The following is a 21,266-nucleotide window of genomic DNA, read 5'->3' as shown; positions in this document are numbered from 1 at the left end:
TTTGAACTTTTTTAAATCTACTATATTCTGATGTACCAATTTCCTACTCTCGATTCAAATTAGCTCAAACGAGGCTGTTGGCAGTTACGTGCAAAATGTATCAGCAATGGCGTCTGAAGTATTCTGTTTGTTTGTATTTCTACTGGTTTTGCTTCTCCAACCGTCAAAAGTTTGCTTTCAAGCGAAAGGTAACAACGTTGATATATATATCTAAATTCACATGCCTGTGTAGCATAATGATAATTACGCAGAATGATTGAATATACACAGACTCCTCTCCAAGCGAATGTTCATAAAGATTTATTCTTTTACGCAAGATATCGTTTAGCCACGCAAAGACTTTTTCTGCTTTTTGTTCTAATTCCTCTGCTTTTAAAAGTAGGTTTGGAATGTTATTTCATATATTGTTGTATGCTTTCCAATGCATAACCTTTACGTGTGCCATTTCTCCTGTGGAGACACACAGGATGTTGAGGCTCGAGCAGATCAATTATCGTTTGATGTCCCACTTTCTCAGCTTCTCTCCGAAACAAAGCAATGCTGAAGGTGTGGTTAGATGCAAATCAAAACTCTTCCGTCCCTGCGATTCATTCTTTCTCTGAGGACACAAAACTATAATTTCTTTCCACAAATATAATATGCGTGGGTTTTGTTGCACAGACCATACACAAGGTTATGGTAGAGATACGTTAATGGTTACGGGATGTCTGAGTTCTGAGACGGCAGTATCTTTACTGAAGGAGACCTCAGACAACGGTTGCCCGAATAGAACTGCCTTGTCTAACAATAGTGCAATTACTTGCTTGAGATTAAAATGCTAGCATATGAAAGAAAGTTTAAAGTGAACAAATGGTTTGAAACTGCATTTCACTTCAAATAATTGCTTTTGCAATCAACAACTCTAAATTATTCTCATTTGTATCAATGGTTCAAAACCAGCCAAAATCAATCGCGTTTGAGCCTTTAATTATGGTGAACATTTTAGTTTCTGCACTTTCAATTACTTAGGGTCAGTTCATTGGCTATATAAACATTTTACTAGGATATTCAAGTAACGATAATTCCTTGTTCGAAGGAGATTTTTCAGTTCATATTTCTTCTTTCAAAGAGATAGTAAACTCAATTTCAGTGTCATTGTTTTAAAAGCACTACTTAATAATCGGCCAAATGTAGGTCACGGAAGGTGGCGGTGAACGAGACTCAATCAACTTCCTTTTAATTACGCAAATTGCGATAATTAGTCTACTTATCATCAACCTCGATCTTTATCAACTTGATGACTGTCAAGAATAATTAACTATAACCAAGTTCTAGCGTCAATCTATGGTTTAACGAGTTCCTCTAAGGAAGATCAATTTATTGTGTGTGTAATAAGAACAAAAAATTTTCTGTGGATACGAATTGCACCAGTAATCAAATTAATTTTCTGTGGTCTTTCACGATCTGCTGTGATTTTCAATGGAGAAACCAAACATTATCTATCCTAAAAAAGTCATTAAAACCGCCAAGAAAAGAAGCACTCAGTCATAGTATCTAGGTTTTCAAATAACGCAAAAGATTAACTTAATGTGTTTCGAGCTTGATTCGTTTTGGTCGGAGTAAAATATTGTGAGGGCTGGGTTAGGAAATCTGGAAAACAAAAAGCGAGCTGTGATTGGTGCATGATTTCCTTATCAAGTGGGAACGTCACACACCCACACACCCATACAAAAGTGGTACAAATAGGCTTCCCATAGAATCGAAGCAGGTTTAAGCGGGGGAAAGAGAGTGTGGCGTGTTTAGACCAAGGAGACTCGCTTTTACAATGCGTACAAGAGAAATGTTACTGTGTGCAGCGGGAAGTATATTCAATGACCTTTGCAAGCGCATGTTTTCATTTTGTCTCTTATTTTTCATGGAGGTAATGGAACTTTCAGCTGCGGACACTGGACTTATAATACTCATTGGACAAATTTTCGACGCTTTGACTTCAGTAATCTCTGGTTACCTCGGTGATATGGTTAAAGTACCCGTTCTTTCACAGAAAATTGGAATGCTAAAATCTTGGCATCTTATGGCAACGGTATTTATGGGAATCGTAGTTCCTCTCTACGTCAACCGTTGCATTCTCTGTAGTGGAAGTCATCAAACTTGGCTTCCGATCGTCTATTACTCACTGTATAACATGTGTTTTAGCGTGGTGGAGATAAATCACCTGGCTTTCATCACAACTTCAGCTGTGTCGGTTGAAGAACTAACAGATCTCAGCGCCATCAGGTTTGCTATGTTTATAGTATTATCTTGAGTTACACTTAACTGTTCACCCATTTTGTTTGGCTCTTACCAAAGATCTACTGGAGGATAGACGTGTAGTTTACGTCGTCATCCACACATTATAATCCGTCGAGAATGTACAGCTCTTAGTGCCATGAAGTTTGCTTCAAGAGACTTTTTTTAAGACACATAGTTCATACGGCAATCGTATTTGTTTTAAATATACTTGTATAAATTACTTGTATAACTTTTATATAACCCAACTCAAGCACGGACACTCTGAGGCCGTTTTTTACTAACTTATCTTGTAGGAATGATAAACGCGATATCTAAAAGCAATTTTTCTTATTCTTCTCTTTTTCATGTTCAAAAGGACAATGTTCAGCTTCCTAAGTGGTATTTACCTATACGTGATCGCCTGGGGCCTTTTCGGACAAGACAATACCGATACTCTGGGACCTGAGAGCCTTCCAGATTTTGTGGTAAATAAATGCGTTAATAGTTCTATGCTACAATATGTTTTTACAAACAGGCGGAGGCTCAATACAATGAAATAATAATTAACGCAATTAAAAAACGGGTTGGAGAAACTTGGTTTTCTCTCCCTGCGCTGCCTGGCAGCCTTTCAGCCTCTTTCCACACATCTCTGCTGGCATTAAAAATATTTTTTTTGTCCCGAACCTTGCAACTTTCAAGATCTGACTGTCAATTCTCTCTTGGAGCTGCTTTGCATTTCCTTATAAATTAATTTTCAGAATTTAGTGTTGGATCAAGATAAAAACTTCTATCTGATAAGTACGACTATTCTCATCAGCTGTTGGCCGGAGAATGTATGTTTACTACAAGGAGAGGTTACAAGTTAATCATTTCTGGGAGTTAAAGGGCTAAGATGCTAGTTGATTAATTCTTTTCTAAACAGTACCTCTCGTGGATTGCGACTGGAACAGGACTCTTCTTTGCAGCCATCTTCCACATTAGTACAAAACAACCTCAAAAATGTCAGAGTAAAGAAAGCGTCACAACAGATCTTACGGTGAGACAGGAAGCAAAAAAGATATTTCCTTTTCAAATAATAGTCATACAAAAGCTTATTTTTGCGTTCGGAAAGCAGACAACACCATGGAGCTAATAGCGGCGCGCTTGTGCGATTGTTTCTTCGTTCTTCATTTGATTTATCTACAAGAGGTCTATTAATCTGAACGGGTCTTGAAGTTACATTGGGTGACCAGAGGGATAGAGGTACGGTCTACACATTATCTAGAGCAATCCATAATTCACTCTGGCCACTTTCCCGTTATTTTGCAGAAAGCTCCTGGAAAATTCATTGAAGAGTTTGAACCCGAAAATGCAAGTAAGTCTATGGATATATACTGTGGTGTATTATTTTAAAAACCGTCGTTGTTTCTATTAAAATTGCAGATGTAACGTCCTCTCCCACATCAAACAAAGATGCCAAAAAACGCCACTCGTCCTCATCTTAAGGGGAATAGGTCTTATTTTTGCATGGAGCTTCTTAATATCTAGTGTATTGTTGCCTCGGTATTTTTGAGAATCTATTAACCATGACTGTGTGCAGGCATTACACAAGTTTGATACAGGTGGTCCAGTCTAGAAATGTTTAAACAACGTCCTCTTTAAAGCAAAATATCTAGTTCAGAAGGGCATGTCAATTGGAGATTAAGATTAGTGGTCACAGTAAGGATATCCAACCCTTAAACTCTCTTCAGTTATTTCTAGACTGCATTCCGCTAACAGGCTAATGTCGACTACGTTAATAGCTCGAGTTTTACTTCGAAGAACCAGCCAAGTGGATGGCTAAGATGGGGCAAAGAATTTCATCCGTCAACCTAGCCTTCTAAGGATCGTCTTTTTGGACAACTTTACTATAACTTTTTTTCCAGCGCAGCGCAAAACCTTTAGCTTAGCTTGGGTTACTCAGATTTTTCACTTACAAGTTCCAACGGGAAAAGAAGTAGAACAAAAACTTAACGAGAAGAAGTCCAGATATCCCGTGTTATAAAAATATTATTGAGATCATTTTGAGGGAATAAATGTTAATAGTTGATCCGACAAAGAGTTAAGACATGTTCCTAAAGGTGACATGATTTAGTTCTATCGTTGAGCCCTGAGACAGAAAAAACAGACGTTCGTTAATTGCTTGTTTTGTTTTGTTTTTTTTTTGCTCAAGATTCTAGACGGACCAGTCTTGCTTTTAAGTTTACTAACATGGTTATGGCTTCAACTGAATATGAAGAACATCAAAATGAGATGGACGGATGTGGAGAAACCAAAAGCCATGAAGTGCGTGTCAGAAAACGAAGTCTTCTGCAGAAGTTTGCTGTTGCTATGTTTGCCGACGGGAAAACTGATCTAGAAGTACAGCATTTTGATAGTGAACGCAAGAAGAGTCTACGAACGCTTGATTTTGACGACATCCTGTTAAGACTACAACACGAAGAGCACGAACAACCAAAATGTTTTGGTGCCATGGAAAACCAAGTTACAATGGACGGTATAGACGATGATCATGCAACTGATGAAGAGTCGTGGAATGCCAGGCAAGAAGAGATCAAAAACATTACTGATAAAGATATGTGGAAAATGACCAACAGCGCGGCCCCCAAGACATCTTTTTGTACCGTATTTAAGCAAAGAAAACATGGAATGGTGCTTTTTCCGGATGATTGTAAATTTGGTCTCTCTAACTCTGGATTTGAAGATGATGGAGGTGATGATGATAAGAAGAAAAACCTTTGTGGAACATCAATTAGGAAGCAAAAAAAGTCTGTGACTTTGGATCCTTCTGGATTTCTGGAAATGCCGTCAATGAACGAAACAGAACGACATGGATTAAATCTCGATCACACGCCTGACAACAAAACGATTCTGGATGAAAGTACGCAAGATTTTCCCAAACGGCACGTCAGAAAAATCGAAAGAATAGAAGGTTGCGATAGCACTAATAATTCGTTAACTTCAGCGGATAACCCTGATCTTCATGGTCTCCCTGTTCAATCGACAAGTTCTACATCTGAGGGAAGACGTCCAAAAGGAATCAAAAACTGGCTAAAAGATCCAAACGTGTACATGGTAAACCCTCGTGTTTCCAACTATCCTTGTTTGTTGATTTAGTTGACTCCCTGTGATGTTTTTCTCGTGTTTTAATTTTCAGGTAGCCATTATCTTTACATGTACACGCCTTGCGCAGGACTCTGTATACAGCTATTTACCGCTATTCCTCACAGAGAGATTATCATTCCCCAAGGTATAGTTCAATCTGAAGTGCTCAGTTGTTTTCAAACTCTTTCATAATTATAATAATCTCATCCTACTTTTGTTCTGAATCAGGCAGCTACCGCTTATTTTCCACTCGTCCTCTTAACCAGTGGCTCTCTAGCGAGTTCAACGTGTAAGAAACTGAAAGGGAAAATTGGAAGTAAGGTAAGACCTAGATTAACAGCTTCTTCTAGCTGGTCACTCCACCTTTGTGATAGGGGAAATGCATTGATTGCGCCAAACGTCGGCTTATCTACTCGTTGATAATGATTGGCTGAAAGGGGCAATAAATCAACGATCATCTCAATGGCTTTATTTAACTTAATGGACAAATGAGCCATCTTTTCTCAAGTAAAGGTAGTCAAAAGTTCGATTCCTCAAACGATTCTCAGACCTTTTCTTTGTTTCTTGCTTGTTACAGAACCAAGAACAACTTTATTTGTTAAATTAGTCTTAGTAACTTTCATACTTTTATTGATATGTACATCATAGTGAAGCTACCTTCTGGCAAGCTTATTAGTGATGGGTGGCGCTGTTTGGAGCTATTTTCAAACCTTCTCCACCAGACAATCAACTTATGCACCAGTGGTTATGATAGGAAGTGGTCTGTCCATTATGTACGTCACGGCACTGGTTTTCATCACTGAGCTGATGGGGGAAAATAAGGTTAGTGTTTCAAAACAAGTTTTTATGGTTTCGAAGAAAGACTTAGTCGCAAAAGTCTGATCAGTTTAGTTACAGTGCATTTCCAACCAGCCATTTTTGAAATTGAAATGACGTGGAATTTCTTTTGAATGTTGCAAAACAAAATCCATACTCATCCCAACTCTTTGTCAGAACGAAATAAAACTCTTATAAGGAGCTAATGGGAATTTAAAGTAAATACAGTTCGATCGCCTGAAGTTTAGGAAACTCCGAGTTACATCTGATCGGTTAGGAGATTGTTGCGAGTTTTCAAGGCCAGTCACAGACGGTACTGAAAAAGAACCGTTTCAGTCGCGGACTAGTTCCGAAACTTGATTAACACCATGATCAGTGTGCATATTTTCCAGAGTGCTCTCTATAAATTTACCATAAAACTAACAGGGAGAATTTTTCTGAAAATCAAGACCTTCATTTTGATTGGCGATCATTTACCATTTTCTCTCTTGACGTAAATGTTTGATTCAGCAGTGACACTGGGAGGAGAAATTAAAGACCTGTTGGTCTTAGGCCTGGGGGTAAAGAGTTAAAAATTACGTAAATGTTAGTACCAATGTTGGTTTCCCATCTGAGATCAATGAGTTAATACCGTGGTTTCCTGTCAGGAAACCAGTGGATCAGTGTTTTCCATTATCATTGTAATCGCCAGAATCTCAAGCGGTGTACTTATCATTGGTATACAGGAATTTTATCCAGAAGAAAGATTGGTCTATCAAATCTTTATTGTAATGTACCTTGGAAGGAACAAGAAACATGCTATATAAAACGTTTAGATGACCAGCCGATTTGTTAAAACTCGAAAAGTATATTCAAGATGTTTGTCTTAACCAGCTTGACCAGGCCATCCTTGACAATTTGAAATTTTAACAACAGTTTTAAAATTATACACGATCTAGTAAACTCCTCAATTCCTCTATTCAATTTAGAACCAGCTCAAATGGGGCGGTTAGCAACTACGTACGCCATGTGTTTGTAATGGCGCCTGGAGTATTTACTCTGGTGGGATTCTTGCTGGTTTTGTTTTTCCAGCCATCTAACTTTATCTGCAAAAGTAAAGGTAAGTACATTGTCAAGCTGTTAGACTTCTATAACTTGCGTAACGTATGGAGAAGCATTGCAAATACTCTGAACTACCCTCTGACGCAATGGTATCAAGCGTTCCTTGTTGATATTAGTAATCTTATTAAATGACACAAGCTTGTGTAAATGCATTTACCTCGTGATGGTTGTGCGTCTATGTAGTACTGCCGGTTTTATACTTAGATTTTCAGGTTTGTTAGTCCGTATTACATGCGGTTGTCTTTGTTGTCAAGGAAAACTTCCTCTGTCAATTTATTCCTCTAGCTTTAGAAGATGTTGAGGCTCTACACGGTCAATCGTCGTCTGATGTTCCATGTCCATCGGGAGTCAAGCAACGTCAAACCACAGCTTGGATGATAGTCACAATACCTCCATCGTGGTGGGGGATTCTTGTTCTGGGGACTCAAAACTTTGAATTCTTTGAAAATTGCATTATGTGTAGAGGCTCCGTCGACCTACTAAAAGGTCATTGCACAGATACGCCCACGATTTGGGCCTACACGATTTGACTGCTAATTGTTTCATTTTCAACAATCAAGTTAAAATCAAAGAGATAGTATAGTTCGTTTTCTGTCTGTTCTTGTTTAGATTTTAGGAAAAACCCTTTCACATGAAAAGCTTTGTGATCGTAGAATTCCGTAAAATAAAAGCAGGCAAGTCGTAAAGACCTTTCGCACCAAGATTAACAAGAGTCTACTTTTGCTAAATTTTAGATAAATAGTTATCGTGTAGTAGTTTAATAATAATAATAATAATAAGAATAGCATAGTATTTTAATTGAAAATGAGTCTATCAATGTTCAAAATTGTTTAGATCTTCATGTTTTCTATTGATAGCTCAAAGTTTTCCTCGAACTTCGCGCTCAGAAAACTGTTCACATCTCGGAATAAATAATGTGAACCGTTTAGATCAATGGCGGACAATGCAAGCAGAAGTTTTCATGGATTATAGTTACGTGCATTATGATATTTTTGATTTTGAATAACTGGTATGATCATGTTCGCAGTCCTAATTATGCTTGAAACTAACTTTCAAACATAAGAAAATGAGGCGAGGCGAGGAGGACAAGGAGGGTAGGAAGGGTTAAAAGGAAGGGAAGGGGGTGGGGAAGGCTCCTTGTTCAGGCTTCGAAATAAGGTTGTTTAGAGTCAATATCTACACCAGCATATTCCTTACATAAAAATGGTACCAAGAAGTAGATGAGATGTAAACTGACGAGTCTTTAATTAAGATTTCAGTGAAAAATAAAAGTTAACCGTGGAAATACTAAGTCTATTGCAGACTGAAATGTAAAAAAAATATTACAGTTCACACCCTCTGATCGTACCCAGCTTGTTCCTTTCTCCTCATTTTAGTTAAAGTGTTTTGAAATTCAATTTCTTACGTTAGGGTAAAAACGTTGCTTTGGTTATTATTTTAATAAAAACATCAGACTTCGAACGAAAACAGGTTGCTAGTATTGGTGTTTGTTGTTATCCAGCTGGTGTTCACCACGAGGGTCACGCTCAATTAGCTACTTTACACGTGACATTGCGTGACAACACGTGTTCAGTAAACAAAGTCACTATCCGACAATGCTGACATCGACCCTTGAAACATTTGATACCTAAATCGTGTGCTTATCGTCAAATGACACTCCAGCCCATGTAACTTACTTTACCTTCGCATGTTTTGATGAGAAACAGGAAAATTATACTCAGGGTTGTTTGAAAGGACGACTGTCTCTGAAGAAGGCTGGATGACAGTTGGAGAGACCTTCCTTACGATTGAGTTACAATTAAGGGTAGTGCGTTTCTTTTAAAACCGGAAATAAAGACAACCATTGCGATACTTCATTTGGACGTCCTCAGTTTTCAACAGGATAAGACAATCTTAGGTAGGTGTTTCCATTTGCTTTGACGGAGGGCTAACACTCGAAAAGTCAGCTTTGAAACTCTCTGACGTGTTCAGTTTACATTATCAACTCAGTTATAAATAAAACCAAGTAATATATGTTAAAATACGTCTTTGTTTGTTCCAGGTGAACGAACCTGAGAGAGCTTCAAGCTAGCTAATTTGAGCATGCGTAGTAAGAGTACGGCCGAGTACGATTCGCTCCGACAAATGGTTAACTCTCGAAACGTCAGCTTTGAAACTCTCTAACGTAGCCAATTTGCATTATCAATTCAGTAGATAAAACCAAATTATCTCAACATACGTGCTTGTTTGTTTGTTCCAGGTGATCGAACCTGACAGAGCTTCAAGCTAGCTAATTTGAGCACGCGTAGTAAGAGTTATGCCGAGTGCGATTCGCTCTGACGAAGGGTTAACACTCGAAACGTCAGCTTTGAAACTCTCTACCGTGGTCAATTTACATTATCAACTCAGTCATAAATAAACCCAAATTATCTTAACGTACGTGCTTATTTGTTCCTTCCGGATGATCGAACCTGACAGAGCTTGAGGCTCGCTAGTTTGAACATGCGTAGTAAGAGTACGGCTGAGGACGAATGAAGGAATCAGGGCCTTTTGTCTCCAATGGTTTTCTATTTTCTCCTTTGTTGAAACGTTTCGATTCTATGGTTGAGTGGTATCAAATTTAGTCGCAAGAAAAATGGGTTGCTTTCTCTTTTAATTTTCGTGCACATTAAAAGCACCGCAAAAATTCAAGAACTTTCCAACTTGTTGACCTAGCTAGTTACGAGCCAAGGAGTGTCTGGTTGTTCCGATTAACCATACCTGACTGGGTTTCAGAGAGCCTAATTGCCTAGTTGCCTAGTCCCCCAAGCCTAATTGACTTGACTGAGTAAATCTGTCAGACTGAATATGTTCATGAATGCGTTTGCACTGGACAGGATACGTGACCCAAGTAAAGAAAATCTGCCAAACCTTGCAGTAAACTTAAACGAAATTTCTTATTTGTTACGACACTGGTACATCGCATAGACAGGTCGGAAAGTTGTCTTGCCTTAGCAATTTTTCGAGTGCAGGCCACTGAAAAGACACTTTCCAACGGAGCTTTCGTTATTACGGTCAATTTACCTGGCTCTCTTTTTTCTAGAGAGATTTCTGGATTAATTTCGCTTAGAGATCTGGAACCGTATTTCAAGGGTCCAAATATTGTGAACCAGCAGACAGAGTATGCAGAATAAATGCGTATACGATATTCACTTTGAAAATCCCTGGTGATTCCTGCAATCTGACTGGGGTCACGAATCGCACCATTTCTTTTCTCTAACTCGCATGCATTTCCTAGCCAATGCAAAATAAACCCTAAAACATAATAATCAATCTAAATTTCCCCAGAACCTTTCTTTTTTTTCCACAATAGAACAGCACTCTGTAAATTTCTAATGTCGGTGTAGTTACTTAACAACCGCGCGACAAGAGCAAATTATAAATTGATGGCTGCAATGCAAATTTATTGAATTGATGAGAACTCTAAATATGAATTCAATTTCATGTTCACTTTGCAGAGAAAAGTGCCCTATAGGCTCGAGTTCACCTTAAAATTTTTTCATCAGCTTTCAACTTTTTAAAATCTACTATATTCTGATGTACCCAATTTTCTACTCTCGATTCAAATTAGCTCAAGCGAGGCTGTTGGCAAATACGTGCAAAATGCGTAAGCAATGGCATTTGAAGTATTCTGTTTGGTGGAATTCCTACTGGTTTTGCCTCTCCAACCGTCAAAAGTTTGCTTACAAACGAAAGGTAACAACGTTGATTTAAATCTTAATTCACATGCCCGTCTAGCATACTGGTAATTACGCAGAATGATTGAATATACACAGACTCCTCTCCAAGCGAATGGTCACAAAAATGTATTCTTTTACGCAAGATACCGTATACCCACGCAAAAACTTTCTCTGCTTTTTGTTCTAATTCCTCTGCTTTTGAAAGTAAGTTTGGAGTGTTATTTCATATATTGTTGTATGCCCTCCAATGTATAACCTTTACGAGTGCCATTTCTCCTGTGGAGACACACAGGATGTTGAGGCTCAAGCAGATCAATTATCGTTGATGTTTCATTTCCTCAGCCTCTCTCCGAAACAAAGGAACGCCAAAGTTGTGGTTAGATACAAATCAAAACTCTTCCGTCGCTGCAGTTCATTCTTTTTCTAAGGACACAAAACTATAATTTATTTCCAGAAATATAATATGCGTGGGTTTTGTTGGATAAACCATACACAAGGTTATGGTAAAGTTAAGTAAATGGTTACGGGATGTTTGAGTTCTGAGACGGTAGTATCTTTACTGATGGACACAAACAATGGTTGCTCGAATAGAACTATATTGTCTAACAATTGTCTTTCAAGAAAGACATAGTGCAATTACTTGCTTAAGATTAAATTGCCTGCATATGAAAGAAAGTTGAAAGTGAACAGATGGTTTGGAACTGCATTTTACTTCAAATAATTGCTTTTGCAATCCACAACTGTAAATTATTCTAATTTGGATCAATGACTCAAAACAAGCCAAAATCAGTCGCGTTTCAGCCTGTAGTTATGGTGACCATTTTAGTTTGGCACTTCCAATTACATAGGGTCAGTTCACTGACTATATAAAACATGTGACTTGGATATCCAAGTAACGATGACAGTCCGAAGGAGGTTATTCAGTTCATATTTCTTCTTCCAAAGAGATGGTTAACTCATTTCCAATGTCAACGTTTTAAAAACAGTACTTAATAATCCGCCAAATGTAGGTCATGGGAGGTGGCCTTGAACGTGACTTTCGAGTCGAATTTCCATCAATGTTTCTCAATCAACGTCCTTTCAATCATGGAAATTTCAATAATTAGTCTACTTATCATCAATCATCAGTTTTTCTTTGCAATTACACTGACCCTTCGTCACACACCCATATAAAAGTGGAAGAAATGGGCTTCCCATAGAATCAAAGCATTCTTAAGTGAGGGAGAGAGAGAGAGAGTGTGCGTGTCCAGACCAAGGAGACTCGATTTTACAATGCGTACAAGAGAAATGTTATTGTGTGCAGCGGGAAGTATATTCAATGACCTCGGCAGGTGCATGTTTTTATATTGTCTCCTATTTTTCATGGAGGTAGTGGAACTTTCAGCTGCAGACACTGGACTTATAATACTCATTGGACAAATTGTCGACTCGTTGACTTCGGTAATCTCTGGTTACCTCGGCGATATGGTTAAAGTACCCGTTCTTTCACGGAAAATTGGAATGCGAAAATCTTGGCATCTCATGGCAACGGTTTTTATGGGCATCGTAGTTCCTCTCTGCGTCAACCGTTGCATTCTCTGTAGTGGAAGTCATCAAACTTGGCTTCCCACCGTCTATTACGGTTTCTTGTACTCACTGTATAACATGTGTTTCAGCGTGGTGGAGATAAATCACCTGGCTTTCATCACAACTTCAGCTGTGTCGGTTGAAGAACTAACAGATCTCAGCGCCATCAGGTTTGCTATGTTTATAGTATTATATTGAGTTACACTTAACTGTTCAACCATTTTGTTTGGCTCTTGCCAAAGATCTACTGGAGGATAGACGTGTAGTTTACGTCGTCATCCACACAATTTTGCCTTTTTATCATCTAAAATAAACAGATTACGTGTTGACGTGGATTTACAGTTAAAGATCATATAAATATGTCAAAATGTGGTAAGAACATCAATTATACACTCGGCTGCGCCTCGTGTGCCACGAGCACATTTTGACGACACCTTTGATCTATAACAAAACGGAAGCACGTCAAAATGTAATAACTTGCTAATCAGATGATGACGCAAAGTTTTAATTTTATAAGCAGACTCTCCTAAACTTACTTTTCATTACAACGCTAATATAAGCGTAAATTACTTCAGTATCATTGCCTTTTGCTTCGTAAAAGTCATAACAAATAACTCTAATTTAATAAAAAACCTTCTACCTTTGCGCAAGTCTGCTCAGAGCTCCATTTTAAGTGCTCGAAAATGTGAAATTAAGCTTCGTACAGATTCATCAGTTTTTATCATGCATTCAGCCGTTGATTGACCTTACTGGCCATAAAAGACTGCAACTTGTATTCCTGTGTGAGGCTTTAGGTTTCGTGTCAATTGCTCCAATTATAACACCCCATGAAGTTTCAAGCAGTCATTCACGCAGGGATTTACTTTTGAGGTTGCATCTAAGGACAGCATCAAGTTAACTTGTACATGATTCAAGATAATTATGGTGAATCTTTATCCAACTAATTTGCGAAGTTTTCATCTAGCATCTAACCATCTCTGGTTAAAATGCAGACAAGAGAACAGCTATTGCGCGCGGTAGGAAATTTATTCAACGACGTCTGCCGCCAGCTTAATTTTTCATTTAAAATTTTCTTTTAAAGAATCCCGGCGGGCGAAAATCTTGACACCTTTTTATAACAGTTTTAATGAGCATTATCATCCCTTTTTTCTTTAACCGCTGTTTTCTTTGTAATAGAAATCATGGTGTCTGGCTTTCAATTGTCTATTGTATCTTCTTGATCTCGGTGTACTACATATGTTTGATCATTGTGGAGATAAATTACCTTTATTACAGAGAATGTACAGCTCTTAGTGCCATGAAGTTTGCTTCAAGAGACTTTTTTTAAGACACATAGTTCATACGGCAATCGTATTTGTTTTAAATATACTTGTATAAATTACTTGTATAACTTTTATATAACCCAACTCAAGCACGGACACTCTGAGGCCGTTTTTTACTAACTTATCTTGTAGGAATGATAAACGCGATATCTAAAAGCAATTTTTCTTATTCTTCTCTTTTTCATGTTCAAAAGGACAATGTTCAGCTTCCTAAGTGGTATTTACCTATACGTGATCGCCTGGGGCCTTTTCGGACAAGACAATACCGATACTCTGGGACCTGAGAGCCTTCCAGATTTTGTGGTAAATAAATGCGTTAATAGTTCTATGCTACAATATGTTTTGACAAACAGGCGGAGGCTCAATACAATGAAATAATAATTAACGCAATTAAAAAAACGGGTTGGAGAAACTTGGTTTTCTCTCCCTGCGCTGCCTGGCAGCCTTTCAGCCTCTTTCCACACATCTCTGCTGGCATTAAAAATATTTTTTTTTTATCTCGAACCTTGCAACTTTCAAGATCTGACTGTCAATTCTCTCTTGGAGCTGCTTTGCATTTCCTTATAAATTAATTTTCAGAATTTAGTGTTGGATCAAGATAAAAACTTCTATCTGATAAGTACGACTATTCTCATCAGCTGTTGGCCGGAGAATGTATGTTTACAACAGGGAGAGGTTACAAGTTAATCATTTCTGGGAGTTAAAGGGCTAAGATGCTAGTTGATTAATTCTTTTCTAAACAGTACCTCTCGTGGATTGCAACTGGAACAGGACTCTTCTTTGCAGCCATCTTCCACATTGGTACAAAGGAACCTCAAAAATGTCAGAGTAGAGAAAGTGCCACAACGGATCTTACGGTGAGACAGGAAGCAAAAAAGATATTTCCTTTTCAAATAATGGTCATACAAAAGCTTATTTTTGCGTTCGGAAAGCAGACAACACTATGGAGTTAATAGCAGCGCACTTGTGCGATTGTTTCTTCGTTCTTCATTTGATTTATCTACAAGAGGTCTATTAATCTGAACGGGTCTTGAAGTTACATTGCGTGACCAGAGGGATAGAGGTACGGTCTACACATTATCTATAGCAACCCATAATCCACTCTGGCCACTTTCCCGTTATTTTGCAGAAAGCTCCTGGAAAATTCATTGAAGAGTTTGGACCCGAAAATGCAAGTAAGTCTATGGATATGTACTGTGGTGTATTATTTTAAAAACCGTCGATGTTTCTATTAAAATTGCAGATGCAACGTCCTCTACCACATCAAACAAAGATGAAAACGCCACTCGTCCTCATCTTAAGGGGAATAGGTCTTATTTTTGCATGGAGCTTCTTAATATCTAGTGTATTGTTGCCTCGGTATTTTTGAGAATCTATTAACGATGACTGTGTGCAGGCATTCCACAAGTTTGATACAGGAGGTCCAATCTAGAAATGTTTAGACAACGTCTTTTTTAAAGCAAAATATCAAGTTCAGAAGGGCATGTCAATTGGAGATTAAGATTAGTGGTCACAGAAAGGATATCCAACCCTCAAGCCTTCTTCAGTTATTTCTAGACTGCATTCCGCTAAGAAGCTAAATGTCGACTACGTTAGTAGCTCGAGTTTTACTTCGAAGAACCAGCCAAGTGGATGGCTAGGATGGGGCAAAGAATTTCATCCGTCAACCTAGCCTTCTAAGGATCGTCTTTTTGGACAACTTTACTATAACTTTTTTTCCAGCGCAGCGCAAAACCTTTAGCTTAGCTTGGGTTACTCAGATTTTTCACTTACAAGTTCCAACGGGAAAAGAAGTAGAACAAAAACTTAACGAGAAGAAGTCCAGATATCCCGTGTTATAAAAATATTATTGAGATCATTTTGAGGGAATAAATGTTGATAGTTGATCCGACAAAGAGTTAAGACATGTTCCTAAAGGTGACATGATTTAGTTCTATCGTTGAGCCCTGAGACAGAAAAAACAGACGTTCGTTAATTGCTTGTTTTGTTTTTTTTTTTTTTGCTTAAGATTCTAGACGGACCAGTCTTGCTTTTAAGTTTACTAACATGGTTATGGCTTCAACTGAATATGAAGAACATCAAAATGAGATGGACGGATGTGGAGAAACCAAAAGCCATGAAGTGCGTGTCAGAAAACGAAGTCTTCTGCAGAAGTTTGCTGTTGCTATGTTTGCCGACGGGAAAACTGATCTAGAAGTACAGCATTTTGATAGTGAACGCAAGAAGAGTCTACGAACGCTTGATTTTGACGACATCCTGTTGAGACTACAACACGAAGAGCACGAACAACCAAAATGTTTTGGTGCCATGGAAAACCAAGTTACAATGGACAGTATAGGCGATGATCATGCAACTGATGAAGAGTCGTGGAATGCCAGGCAAGAAGAGATCAAAAACATTACTGATAAAGATATGTGGAAAATGACCAAAAGCGCGGCCCCCAAGACTTCTCTTTGTACCGTATTTAAGCAAAGAAAACATGGAATGGTGCTTTTTCCGGATGATTGTAAATTTGGTCTCTCTAACTCTGGATTTGAAGATGACGGAGGTGATGATGATAAGAAGGAAAGTCTTTGCGGTACATCAATTAAGAAGCAAAAAAAGTCTGTGACTTTCGATCCTTCTGGATTTCTGGAAATGCCGTCAATGAACGAAACAGAACGACATGGATTAAATCTCGATCACACGCATGACAACAAAACGATTCTGGATGAAAGTACGCAGGATTTTCCAAAACGGCACGTCAGAAAAATCGAAAGAATAGAAGGTTGCGATGGCACAAATAGTTCGTTAACTTCAACGGATAACCCTGATCTTCATGGTCTCCCTGTTCAATCGACAAGTTCTACATCTGAGGGAAGACGTCCAAAAGGAATCAAAAACTGGCTGAAAGATCCAAACGTGTACATGGTAAACCCTCGTGTTTCCAACTATCCTTGTTTGTTGATTTAGTTGACTCCCTGTGATGTTTTTCTCGTGTTTTAATTTTCAGGTAGCCATTATCTTTACATGTACACGCCTTGCGCAGGACTCTGTATACAGCTATTTACCGCTATTCCTCACAGAGAGATTATCATTTCCCAAGGTATAGTTCAATCTGAAGTGCTCAGTTGTTTTCAAACTCTTTCATAATTATAATAATCTCATCCTACTTTTGTCCTGAATCAGGCAGCTACCGCTTATTTTCCACTCGTCCTCTTAACCAGTGGCTCTCTAGCGAGTTCAACGTGTAAGAAACTGAAAGGGAAAATTGGAAGTAAGGTAAGACCTAGATTAACAGCTTCTTCTAACTGGTCACTCCACCTTTGTGATAGTGGAAATGCATTGATTGCGCCAAACGTCGGCTTATCTACTCGTTGACAATGATTGGCTGAGAGGGGCAATAAATCAACGATCATCTCAATGGCTTTATTTAACTTAATGGACAAATGAACCATCTTTTCTCAGGTAAAGGTAGTCAGAAGTTCGATTCCTCAAACGATTCTCAGACCTTTTCTTTGTTTCTTGCTTATTACAGAACCAAGAACAACTTTATTTGTTAACTTAGTCTTAGTAACTTTCATATTTTCATTGATATGTACATCATAGTGGAGCTACCTTCTGGCAAGCTTATTAGTGATGGGTGGCGCTGTTTGGAGCTATTTTCAAACCTTCTCCACCAGACAATCAACTTATGCACCAGTGGTTATGATAGGAAGTGGTCTGTCCATTATGTACGTCATGGCACTGGTTTTCATCACTGAGCTGATAGGGGAAAATAAGGTTAGTGTTTCGAAACAAGTTTTAATGGTTTCGAAGAGTTTAGTTACAGTGCATTTCCAACCAGCCATTTTTGAAATTGAAATGAAGTGGAATTTCTTTTGAATGTTGCAAAACAAAATCCAAACTCATCCCAACTCTTTGTCAGAACGAAATAAAACCCTTACAAGGAGCTAATGGGAATTTAAAGTAAATACAGTTCGATCGCCTGAAGTTTGGGAAACTCCGAGTTACATCTGATCGGTTAAGAGATTGTTGCGAGTTTTCAAGGCCAGTCACAGAGGGTACTGAAAAAGAACCGTTTCAGTCGCGGACTAGTTCCGAAACTTGATTAACACCATGATCAGTGTGCATATTTTCCAGAGTGCTCTCTATAAATTTACCATAAAACTAACAAGGAGGATTTTTCTGAAAATCAAGACCTTCATTTTGATTGGCGATCATTTACCATTTTCTCTCTTGACGTAAATGTTTGATTCAGCAGTGACACTGGGAGGAGAAATTAAAGACCTGTTGGTCTTAGGTCTAGGGGTAAAGAGTTAAAAATTACGTAAATGTTAGTACCAATGTTGGTTTCCCATCTGAGATCAATGAGTTAATACCGTGGTTTCCTGTCAGGAAACCAGTGGATCAGTGTTTTCCATTATCACTGTAATCGCCAGAATCTCAAGCGGTGTACTTATCATTGGTATACAGGAATTTTATCCGGAAGAAAGGTTGGTCTATCAAATCTTAATTGTAATGTACCTTGGAAGGAACAAGAAACATGCTATATAAAACGTTTAGATGACCAGCCGATTTGTTAAAACTCGAAAAGTATATTCAACATGTTTGTCTTTACCAGCTTGACCAGGCCATCCTTGACAATTTGAAATTTTAACCACAGTTTTAAAATTATGCACGATTTAGTAAACTCCTCAATTCCTCTTATCAATTTAGAATCAGCTTAAATGGGGCGGTTAGCAACTACGTACGGCATGTGTTTGTAATGGCGCCTGGAGTATTAACTCTGGTGGGATTCTTGCTGGTTTTGTTTTTCCAACCATCTAACTTTATCTGCAAAAGTAAAGGTAAGTACATTGTCCAGACTTCTATAACTTGCGTAACGTATGGAGAATCACTGCAAATACTCTGAACTACCCTCTGAAGCAATGGTATCAAGCGTTCCTTTGTTGAAATTAGTAATCTTATTAAATGACACAAGCCTGTGTAAATGAATTTACCTCGTGATGGTTGTGCGTCTATGTAGTACTGCCGGTTTTATACTTAGAGTTTCAGGTTTGTTAGGCAGTATTACATGCAGTTGTCTTTATTGTCAAGGAAAACTTCCTCTGTCAATTTATTCCTCTAGCTTTAGAAGATGTTGAGGATCTACACGGTCAATCGTCGTTTGATGTTCCACGTCCACCGGGAGTCAAAGCAATGTCAAACCACAGCTTGGATGATAGTCACAATACCTCCATCGTGGTGGGGGATTCTTGTTCTGGGGACTCAAAACTTTGAATTCTTTGAAAATTGCATTATGTGTAGAGGCTCCGTCGACCTACTAAAAGGTCATTGCACAGATACGCCCACGATTTGGGCCTGCACGATTTGACTGCTAATTGTTTCATTTTCAACAATCAAGTTAAAATCAAAGAGATAGTATAGTTCGTTTTCTGTCTGTTCTTGTTTAGATTTTAGGAAAAACCTTTTCACATGAAAAGTTTTGTGATCGTAGAATTCCGTAAAATAAAAGCAGACAAGTCGTAAAGACCTCTCGCACCAAGATGAACAAGAGTCTACTTTTGCTAAATTTTAGATAAATAGTTATCGTGTTGTTTAATAATTATAATAAGAATAGCATAGTATTTTAATTGAAAATGAGTCCATCAATGTTCAAAATTGTTTAGATCTTCTTGATTTCTACTGATAGCTCAAAGTTTTCCTCGAACTTCGTGCTCAGAAAACTGTTCACATCTCGGAATAAATAATGTGAACCGTTCAGATCAGTGGCGGACAATGCAAGCAGAAGTTTTCATAGATTATAGTTACATGTATTATGATATTTTTGATTTTGAATAACTGGTATGATAATGTTCGCAGTCCTAATTATGCTTGAAACTAACTTTCAAACATGAGAAAATGAGGCGAGGCGAGGAGGACAAGGTGGGTAGGAAGAGTTAAAAGGAAGAGAAGGGGGTGGGGAAGGCTCCTTGTTCAGGCTTCGAAAAAAGGTTGTTTAGAGTCAATATCTAGACCAGCATATTCCTTACATAAAAAATGTAACAAGAAGTAGATGAGATGTAAACTGACGAGTCTTTAATTAAGATTTCGGTGAAAAATAAAAGTTAACCGTGGAAATACTAAGTCTATTGCAGACTGAATGTAAAAAAAATATTACAGTTCACACCCTCTGATCGTACCCAGCTTGTTCCTTTCTCCTCATTTTAGTTAAAGTGTTTTGAAATTCAATTTCTTACGTTAGGGTAAAAACGTTGCTTTGGTTATTATTTTAATAAAAACATCAGACTTCGAACGAAAACAGGTTGCTAGTATTGGTGTTTGTTGTTATCCAGCTGGTGTTCACCACGAGGGTCATACTCAATTAGCTACTTTACACGTGAAATTGCGCGACAACACGTGTTCAGTAAACAAAGTCACTATCCGACAATGCTGACATCGACCCTTGAAACATTTGATACCTAAATCGTGTGCTTATCGTCAAATGACACTCCAGCCCATGTAACTTACTTTACCTTCGCATGTTTTGATGAGAAACAGGAAAATTATACTCAGGGTTGTTTTAAAGGACGACTGTCTCTGAAGAAGGCTGGATGACAGTTGGAGAGACCTTCCTTACGATTGAGTTACAATTAAGGGTAGTGTGTTTCTTTTAACACCAGAAATAAAGACAACCATTGCGATACTTCATTTGGACGTCCTCAGTTTTCAACAGGATAAGACAATCTTAGGTGTTTCCATTCGCTTTGACGGAGGGCTAACACCAGTTTACATTATCAACTCAGTTATAAATAAAACCAAGTAATATATGTTAAAATACGTCTTTGTTTGTTCCAGGTGAACGAACCTGAGAGAGCTTCAAGCTAGCTAATTTGAGCATGCGTAGTAAGAGTACGGTCGAGTACGATTCGCTCCGACAAATGGTTAACTCTCGAAACGTCAGCTTTGAAACTCTCTAACGTAGCCAATTTACATTATCAGTTCAGTAGATAAAACCAAATTATCTCAACATACGTGCTTGTTTGTTTGTTCCAGGTGATCGAACCTGACAGAGCTTCAAGCTAGCTAATTTGAGCACGCGTAGTAAGAGTTATGCCGAGTGCATGGTTAACACTCGAAACGTCAGCTTTGAAACTCTACCGTGGTCAATTTACATTATCAACTCAGTCATAAATAAACCCAAATTATCTTAACGTACGTGCTTGTTTGTTCCTTCCGGATGATCGAACCTGACAGAGCTTGAGGCTCGCTAGTTTGAACATGCGTAGTAAGAGTACGGCTGAGGACGAATGAAGGAATCAGGGCCTTTTGTCTCCAATGGTTTTCTATTTTCTCCTTTGTTGAAACGTTTCGATTCTATGGTTGAGTGGTAGCAAATTTAGTCGCAAGAAAAATGGGTTGCTTTCTC

General features: G+C 38.3%; 2 protein-coding genes and 1 pseudogene across 4 annotated transcripts; all 3 read left to right on the top strand.

Moving 5' to 3' along the window:
• The first annotated feature begins 1,772 nt into the window (after positions 1–1,772).
• On the top strand, positions 1,773–8,757 carry LOC149046612 (uncharacterized; annotated as a pseudogene). Its single transcript, XR_016185512.1, has 9 exons — positions 1,773–2,256; positions 2,627–2,735; positions 3,173–3,286; positions 3,448–3,604; positions 4,442–5,343; positions 5,426–5,518; positions 5,602–5,694; positions 6,022–6,195; positions 6,837–8,757. The product of XR_016185512.1 is annotated as an uncharacterized LOC149046612 (transcript).
• LOC149046613 (uncharacterized) lies at positions 7,023–8,757 on the top strand. The gene is made up of 2 exons (XM_089205165.1): positions 7,023–7,288; positions 7,576–8,757. Exons 1-2 carry the CDS (start codon positions 7,207–7,209, stop codon positions 7,818–7,820), a joined length of 327 nt encoding a protein of 108 aa, XP_089061291.1. The 5' UTR covers positions 7,023–7,206; the 3' UTR covers positions 7,821–8,757.
• Positions 8,758–12,114: 3,357 nt separating this feature from the next.
• Positions 12,115–20,159, top strand: LOC149046611 (uncharacterized). Of its 2 annotated transcripts, XM_089205162.1 has the most exons (11): positions 12,115–12,724; positions 14,071–14,179; positions 14,620–14,733; positions 15,006–15,051; positions 15,885–16,786; positions 16,869–16,961; positions 17,045–17,137; positions 17,465–17,638; positions 18,254–18,351; positions 18,575–18,705; positions 18,987–20,159. In XM_089205162.1, exons 1-11 carry the CDS (start codon positions 12,261–12,263, stop codon positions 19,136–19,138), a joined length of 2,376 nt encoding a protein of 791 aa, XP_089061288.1. In that variant the 5' UTR covers positions 12,115–12,260; the 3' UTR covers positions 19,139–20,159. The 2 variants fall into 2 exon arrangements, 1 of the variants encoding a protein (XP_089061288.1); XR_016186230.1 differs by lacking the exons at positions 18,254–18,351; positions 18,575–18,705; positions 18,987–20,159 and having other exon boundaries at positions 12,128–12,724; positions 17,045–17,323; positions 17,465–17,601.
• Positions 20,160–21,266: the final 1,107 nt, after the last annotated feature.

This window comes from Pocillopora damicornis, chromosome 4 (assembly GCF_964200805.1).
Source record: "Pocillopora damicornis chromosome 4, jaPocDami1.2, whole genome shotgun sequence".
Classification (NCBI taxonomy): domain Eukaryota; kingdom Metazoa; phylum Cnidaria; class Anthozoa; order Scleractinia; family Pocilloporidae; genus Pocillopora; species Pocillopora damicornis.
This window is presented reverse-complemented; position numbering and strand designations above follow the sequence as displayed.

What these genes read in the sequence shown, in the direction of transcription:
- LOC149046613 (XM_089205165.1), top strand. Translation starts at nt 7,207, where the DNA reads ATGGCGCCTGGAGTATTTACTCTGGTGGGATTCTTGCTGGTTTTGTTT. An exon ending in CTTTATCTGCAAAAGTAAAG is followed by an intron (nt 7,289 to 7,575) that starts GTAAGTACATTG and finishes TTATTCCTCTAG; the next exon opens with CTTTAGAAGATGTTGAGGCT.
- LOC149046611 (XM_089205162.1), top strand. Translation starts at nt 12,261, where the DNA reads ATGCGTACAAGAGAAATGTTATTGTGTGCAGCGGGAAGTATATTCAAT. An exon ending in AGAGCCTTCCAGATTTTGTG is followed by an intron (nt 14,180 to 14,619) that starts GTAAATAAATGC and finishes TTTTCTAAACAG; the next exon opens with TACCTCTCGTGGATTGCAAC. An exon ending in AGAGATTATCATTTCCCAAG is followed by an intron (nt 16,962 to 17,044) that starts GTATAGTTCAAT and finishes GTCCTGAATCAG; the next exon opens with GCAGCTACCGCTTATTTTCC.